Below are 8,569 nucleotides of genomic sequence, written 5' to 3'. Positions count from 1 at the left end.
CATATTTACCCGATTTTTCTTATACTTCGAGTTGTTCGATGAATATTACTTTGAAATTACCATATAAACTAAGATTTGTCCATGCAGTACCATTTCTTTGACCAGTCTTATATGTCTTAAAGATGATTAAACATGATTAAACATTATATGTCTTAAGATGATTAAACATTATATGTCTTAAGCTCTTGAATTGTTGTTGTAACATCCCCAATTTTTATCACATGGTTATTTATTTTAAATGGTTAGGAAATAATCTAGAAATAAATAGATTGAAATATATTTATACTTTATTGCTAACATTGTGGGGGAGAAGGAGAAGAAGAGTGAGGTAAGAAGAAGCTATGAGAGAAACGCTTGTGAGTGAGCCTTGCTTAGGACCGAGGATATCGTTGTTACTCATGAAGAACAACCCCTCATTTGATTCTTATTGCGTGAAACTAGTGAGTACTTAGTAATTTGTTTATATTAACTATGTGTATGATTTATTTTTATCTTATGATGCTTTTCTATTCGTCATAACATATATGTGTAGGAAGATGAATTGATAATATAGTATGTAAGCAGTAGTTTTCTTGGTTTAGTTTTCTGGGGTCGGTTCAGAAGAGTCCTGAAAAATCATGCTTGGGAATGAGGTCTTGGGGCTTGAATAAGATTTTTAGATCTGCAAGTCTTCTTTCCAATACAGTTGGATTCACCTCGTTTCAATATCTACACAGTAAGTTAAGACTGTTTTAATACAGAGAGGTCCATCAGGATTTTTCTGACCAAGTTCTGTGTTTGGTCGCGTTCTGTGAATTTTCTGTTAAGAACCTGTTTTCATGGTCTAAACGTTAGTTGTAGGTAATTTAATTATGTTTCAAACCCAATTTACCTTGTACTAATCCAAGTTATACAAAGGAAGTTACGACAGTTTTAGTGAAGAAAGGTCAATCAGGATTTTTCCTGATAACCTTCGGTTTACAATCAGGTCAAGTGAATTTCTGAGTGGGAATTAGGTTTTTGGGTATGAACAAACATTGTAGAGATTGGAGTGTAGTTTCTGACCCCTTTGGATTTGTGTCAATCCAACTTATATAGAGAAAATTAGGACTGTTTTAGTAGAGTGTGGTTAAACATGGTTTTAATCTTGGTTATTATAAATATACTTAACCGATTGATTGATGAATATTTTCCTATATAATACAATGTCTGTTTGATTATTATTTTAAATTGTGGCTGAAATTCATATTCTTGACATAATGATATTTGCTTAGAATGCATGATCTTAAGCTTGATTATTATATGTTGAGATTTGCTTGAAATATCGTATTGTTATTGATTTGAAACTTTGTTACGTGGATAAGGACAAAAATGAAAGGTGTATACATAGTCTAATTAGGTTATAACTACCAGAACTCCTTGATGTTTATTTTACCCCTCCGAAAGGAAACTAAACTAAATGCCTTAGTGCCAATGTCCTGAGGAGTAGGGCCTTCCACTTCTGCAAGGTAATGAACTAAGTGCCTTTGTGGCGATGCCCAGAAGAAGTGGAAGTTTATTGTTAGCCCTTGTGTGGCAGATTGATTATATTTTCTCCGTCTTTATTAGAAACGTTGAGGTGTGCACTTGTTAGCCAGTTGAGGCTCTTTTTGGACTCACATAGTCTGGGCTTCCGTGCATCCATATTCAAGGCTGATGTCCCACTAGAATATGGCTAACGGAGTAGTTCCCATTATATGAGGGAGGCGTACGGGCATTGTACGATCGGCACATGGGTATGTGCGATCGTGGTAGGTTCTAAACAACTAAATTAGGTCCACAATAATTATGCAAAACACTATGGGAAGTACGGAATATAATTAGTATCAAAATCTTAATTTTGTTCTCGATTGATGTAATGAATGATGGTTCGGTTAATTAATTGTATTGTTTCTAGTTATTTATTTGGGTAAGCAACTACTACTCGAAAGAGTTAAACTAATTAAAGATATTCTCTTTTTGAACCTATTATATTTTGTGTACCAATTTTGATGTTTGAAGTCGATCGTATAAAGAGACACTTGGACTTGGAGTAGGACAGAGCAAGATCTTTTTCTGTATTTTCTGGGTAGACAATTCTATGAAACTAATCTGTCTATGTTCTTAGCTGAATGGTCATCCTGTGGTCAAGCGTTTAAGAGGAATTAGTGAACCCGTTGTAACAAAGAGTCAGGAGGTATTTGCAACTTAATAATTTCTATTTAGTTTGCGACTTTTCCTTTCTATGTTTAGATTTACTTAAAACTTTTAGTCTGCACAGACAACCATTATGCCTTTCGTGGCAAGTCATTTTTTTCAAAAAGAAAATAACGAGAAAATATCACAGTTTATTTCACTTGTTGTTGAGAAGGCAATGTTGGGCAGTGTTTTTATTTGATAAGATATTGTTCCGTTATTACTTATACATTCCTGTGTTTACGGGTTGCATTGAATCTTTACAGTTTGTAGAGGACGTACATGAACAATGGGAGGCAAGTGACAACTTTGTTATTCACAAAATCCAAGAGTATGTAATCCGAGTCTAACTCCTTAATATTTACCTTTGCAATTGTCTGAACAAAATCAATCCAAGATTTGTGTGCTGAGTACAAACTTGGTCTCTACTTTTGACAGTCTAAATGAAACTGGTTTTGGAGAAACACATGCTGCACTAACTTTCAAGAAAATATGTCGAATAGACCCGTAAGAGAATCTCTCTTTTTTTTCCCTCCTGATCTTCTTTCTTAATTATGTCTCAAGTTATTTTAATGTTTTTTTTAACCTTTGAAGGGATGTTGATTTTCTAATAGACACCAAGAAATATGATTCTTCAATTCTAATAATTAACATTTGAGTCTAAAAGTGTTTTCTAGTTAACCAACTTTTTGGAGGTTCGAGGAACTTTCCATTGAGAAGTAGAAGTGAAATCTGTTCTAACCTTTGTAGTGTCGATTACACACTATGAATCCACTGAAAAGTTTGTAGATGATGAATCCAATGAAGAAGCAAAACTTCGGCGAGTAAATGGAAAACGCTCTAGAGAGGCAGCCGTAGCACAACAGAGATCCGAAGAAAAGGTTCACCCGAATTGCTCATGAATTGGTAATATCATGCAACCAAGTAGTCATTTTTCTTTGGTGTCATTCTCAGGTTGCACATTTGGCATGTTTTGGTGGTTTGATTCTATGCAAGAACATGTCTAGTTGTGCATTGTTCTCTAGGTTCCTTGCCTACCAATTTAAATTAATGGCAGTACATAACAAGTGAGTTTGTACAAGGCTAAAGTCTAGCTAAATGTTTTCGTAATTTGATTTTTTGGACTCGTGAAGTTATCTAAATGTTTAGGTCCTAACAAACTAGTTCAATACAATAATAATTGACAACCTGTTGGTCCTAGTTCAACGCAGTTTGTCGCTAGGCTGCTGATCTCGGAAAGCCATTGGTTTTAGGATAGTGTTCAGCACAACCTCACTGACTGCTGAATATTTGGTTGTGTGGTTCATAACTCCTCTTTGTAGTTTAGTTAGACATATATCACTCATCTTTTACGGTTTAGGAATAAAGTGAATCTCTGCTTTTCAGCTAAGATAAGAACATAAGTGCACTACTTTGTAGTAAGTCAGCTAAGCCAGGGTCTAATCGGACGGGTCTAAAGCTAAGTCGATCCCGGAATATAAAATCTTACTTTGTTTCCTCGGGCTTTTCAGATCAGAATTAGTTCGTGATCCTATTTTCAATAAGTCGACTAGAGTTAAGTTCGAAACTCAACTATATGAGGTTTCGCTTACTTCAGAAAGAACGCGTAAGAAGCCTACTTTCCTGGCAGAAGACAGCTGACTTTTCTAAGCAATTGCCTATCCAATACAAAGGAATCTATAGTATAAAAGAGGATGAGAGCCAATAAAGTTCAAAGCTTAAGTGGTGATGTATAGCTTTCCGTCACCAAAGAATTTAATGCAATGGTCGGTGAGCAAAACCCCAGAAGGGACGTGCTAATGTTCACTGCCACTAACAATAGGATTGACATGACCAGATCGAGTGATTGAGTAGGTTCACTTCTTGAACCTTGATAAAATATTTCTTAACTTCACTTTTTAAAATTAAATTTTATGTTTAGTTGGCGCATGAGTAGTATGCATATATCCGTTTTAACTTTGAGATTACCGTATGCTATAATCCCTTTTCATCTTTTGTGGCAGTTTTTCCTTGGAGATTACCGTCCCCTTATCCAAGATACACATGGAAATGTTCTGGATCAGGTTAGCTTCCTGTCCATTATAGTTAGTGAACTCGATTGATTTTATCTTCTCTCTGTTTGTACTTAGTACTACCCCAATGCTTGATCTGTGTTTTATGCTAAAGGTTATGCGTGAAAGATGCCAGAAATTGTAATTTTTTTTTTTTTGACCTCCTCTAGTATTAATTTGACTGACAATAAACCAATTAACAGAAAAGACAAGCAACAAAGAAGGAAATGAAGTTGTCCTTACAAGCTTGTTGATATATATTGAGACATTCAAGATAATAATCTTGCTCCACTTGCCTCACCTCTCAATGCCGTACTTGATCACATTATAATGTTATATTGTTGATCCATTACTGAAGCGTGTCCTTACATCTATTGGAAAATGCCTGACATGTGTCTGAAATACAATACAGTGTTATATAATAAAATGTCATAATAGAAGTATTATTCTATCAGGTACTCACTGATAGAAGATATAGAAAATACTTTCTGCATGTATTGTCGGAATCTCGTTCTTCAAATTTCTATGTCTAGAATCTATGAAAACTGAAGCCTGTAAGACAGGTCTCGCTAATCGCAATCTTTGGTACTAATAAACGAAAATAGTCATTTATATGTACACTCATTCACATGTGGTGGATATGTATCAATTACCAATTAAGTCATTTAGAGAAATATTATCAATTCGTATGTTGTACTTGCATGGACGAATATGAGCTTGTCGTAAATAGGTTTAGTATGTTTCGTTCAGTACTCAGTTGTCCTCGTATGCTATACAAAGAGGCAGTAAAATTCCAATTTTAGCAACCCTATTTCAGAATAACTTGTTTTAAATATTTGTAATGGTATGGTAAAGTTTTATGCAAGTCAAGAAATCCTCCAGAGTCTCTGAAGTTGTATGTCTGGTTCAGGAAATGCTTCACAGACCACTGGGGGTCAAGGGCAAAATGCATCAAACAGAGGCTGAAGTTCCATTTTCCAAGACGAGAGGGTTGAACCACATTATCTTAGCTCGTCTATTTTCTATGGAGCTCAAGACGTCTATTCTAATCAATCAACTGCTCGGTCATCTGTACCAGCTCAAACTGTGAGTATATATATAACATTGATATGTTTATGCAGAACGTCACTAAGTAATTTAACTAACCTGAGAGGGGGAGGGTTGCCACATACCGTCTGGGGTCATAGGCATTGGCTCAAGCGGTGAAGGGTTCTTGATTGATAAGATGATAAAACAAGCCTAAAAATGACCCCGGGCTTAGCCCTATAATGAATGAGCTCAAGCCGGTTCCTTTTAATTCCAGCCCCGCATGAAAGACAATCCAATCGGGCTTTTGTGTTCGGGTTCATTCCGACCCGACATAGAGAAGAAGTTACATATAGATCATTCTTTGTAATTGCACGGAGAATAACTCTTCATTAAATAGGTATATTCTAATATTCATTATTCTGTGGTTCACCAGTACAAGAAAGATGGTGAAAATGATGATCCTTATGGAAGTGCCTCAAGAGGAAATTGGCGGCAAGGTATTATATACATATTGTAGACGATGATAAAATAGCATTATCTTCACCAAAAGTTTGACTTGGGAAGAATATTCTAACATAATGAAGCCTTTGATTTCTCTTTCGACAGGATCCCTGTATTACTAGGTCTTGTATACCAATCCTTTTGGACTATAGGATCAGATAATAAGGTATTTTAATTATCTTAAGGCAATTTCTAGCTAGCTCTCTTTTTTCCCTTCAGATGCCATACCGTTTTGACTTTGTTTTGACTTTTCATGCATACACTACTTTTACTTTATTCCTTCCTGTTGAACAAGGATACGATCTGAAGTTTTCATGTACCACTTTCAACGAAGTTAAGAACTGAACAATCCATATCCAACTTATGCATATGGCTAATAAAAACATTTCCTATGGTTTGCAGATTGATAAGAGTAGAGGCAATAAGGGAGGATTTTCGTCTATGCAGTCTGGGTTCAAGTAGAATAGCTTCAACGATATGAGCATATCTAATAGTGGAGGTGGTTTTCCATTATGTTCTTATTATGACTTGTGTACTTTTAAAAGCCTAGTTATTACTTTCGAAAACATTGTAAATTTTGGAAAACCAATTTATAATATATCAATTTTTGAAATGTGTTGTTTTAGTATGTTGTTTGTGTAATTGATTTTATGATCTGAGAATGAGAATTAGGTAGTATTTAGTATCGATGTCAAGGAAATATAGGTTCTACCAAAAAAACATTAATTATTAAAAAAAACATTAATTTAAACAAACACGACGGGGCATAGTGTCGTTAAATGACTTTCCAACAACAATATATCACGGAAATGTGTGTCCTAAATTTAGGACGCAAATTTACGACGGGTGGGTACGTTTTAGATTTGAAAATATATAGTTCCCGTAGAAAGGAGATTTGCGACGGTTTTGAATGTCCTAAAATTAACGACGGCATTAAATGTCTCACACCCATCGTATTTCTAATTCAAGTTACCACATGTTTTCCCGTCGTTAATATTAACGACAGGGCTATTCGCGATGAACTCTGGGACACCATTTTCCGTCGTAAATCTCGATTTAGGACGGCAATTACCGTCGTTTTTTGCCTTTTCTGATGTAGTGATTAGTGTAGGTGCAGCAGGAACTACCAACAAGACAGTTAAAGTTCCAAAGAATTTTACGTTGAAAGCTCCAGGTCCTGGATATACTTGTGGACCTGCACTTATTCACAATTCCTATCACAGAAGACACCTACCTGCTGTGTCTCGCTCTCTTCCTTCTACAATGATACAATTGTCGACTGCCCTACTTGCACTTGTGCTGTCAAAATAACATAACTCAGCCAGGAAGCTGTGTCATGGGAGACTCGCCTTACTTAGAGTCAGCTATTGCCGGCCAAGGTAAAAATAGCTATACGCCTCTAGTCCAGTGTACCAACCATATGTGCCCAATCCGAGTTCATTGGCATGTAAAACTCAACTACAAAGAGTATTGGCGGGTGAAGATCACAATTACAAACTTCAATTATAGGATGAACTACACACAGTGGAACTTGGTCGTCCAACACCCTAATCTCAACAATCTGACAAAGATCTTCAGCTTCAATTACAAGTCTTTAATGCCTTATGCTTCCATAAATGATACTGCCAAGACCAACAATTAAAACCAACAGCCACTAGTTCCAGGCACCCATCTCTAATCACCGCTAGCACCTTCCATCACTCAATCAGTTGTCTGCACCACCATCACCTTCCATCGACGGCCTGGTTGTCACCACCTTCTCAAACCAGAACCACCGATCAGTACCACCAAAACAACACCATCATTTCATTATTTACCCATCGTCACCACCCACCATTGTCACCATCGTCACAATCGAGTTGCAACAGCAACACCTTTTACCCCACCGAGGATTGTACTAATGTCGAGTTGGCAAGGCCTTTGTTAATGAACTGCGAAAACAAAGGATAAAATGACCAAATGCAACTAACATGCTCGTCCACACATCCACCGGACCGGGCATGAAGAACAATTGTGTAGGAATCATCCTCATCAAAACCCCATTCGATCTTGTTATTCTCCATTCCTTAGCTCCACTCGCCTTCCCCCGCAACCCTCCGAGCCTACTATTATTTGTTATTAAAATTCCTCAACATAACTAAACAATTGGACTATTATAAACTTTCATCAATATCACGGTAGCCAGTAATTCACTTAGGCACCGCAAGAGCCATACTTCTTCCTGATGAACAATCCGCTGTAGCTTGTCAAACCAACAAGAACACCAAAGACCAAAGAATCGCACGTAGGATGTTAGCACCCGACCCTTTGAACGAGGCTTAGCACCCCATTTTTCCAGATATGAGAAAATGCATTCAACGGACTCCTTCTACTTCACAGCTTCACCAGATAACTAATAGGCCCAAAACATCCCAATAAGCCCATTTTGCCCCGATTTGAAATGGGTCCAGACCAACCGATTTCCCCCATCTTCTCTACCCATCTCTCCACTCACCACCAGATCTGACCCATTCACCACCATCGACAACAACAGAAATTACATCCTCATCCCAGCTGACATACCATACTCCATCACTATCAGATCTCCGGTGGGCACGCAGTGGAAGCTGATTTCCCACACTTATCATATGCTCATGAGATATTGAAGAAGGAATATCAGAGTTGACACTATTGCGGTTCTCATCTCCAGTGCAACGATAATTCCAGCCACAGTCATCACTCTAGGTAGTCTTTTCCCAACTCGACCGAAATTCAAAGCATCGCCAGCGGCAAGATCCAACAAGCCCTTGAAACCC

At 37.1% G+C, this 8,569-nt stretch overlaps 1 protein-coding gene across 1 annotated transcript; it reads left to right on the top strand.

The window, feature by feature from the left end:
* The first annotated feature begins 4,083 nt into the window (after window positions 1-4,083).
* On the top strand, window positions 4,084-5,946 carry LOC147498397 (uncharacterized). Its single transcript, XM_086560389.1, has 4 exons — window positions 4,084-4,256; window positions 5,155-5,330; window positions 5,707-5,770; window positions 5,880-5,946. Exons 1-4 carry the CDS (start codon window positions 4,107-4,109, stop codon window positions 5,934-5,936), a joined length of 447 nt encoding a protein of 148 aa, XP_086416515.1. The 5' UTR covers window positions 4,084-4,106; the 3' UTR covers window positions 5,937-5,946.
* The last annotated feature ends 2,623 nt before the right edge of the window (window positions 5,947-8,569 follow it).

This window comes from Coptis chinensis, chromosome 5 (genome assembly GCF_015680905.1).
Source record: "Coptis chinensis isolate HL-2020 chromosome 5, ASM1568090v1, whole genome shotgun sequence".
NCBI lineage: Eukaryota > Viridiplantae > Streptophyta > Magnoliopsida > Ranunculales > Ranunculaceae > Coptis > Coptis chinensis.
This window is presented reverse-complemented; position numbering and strand designations above follow the sequence as displayed.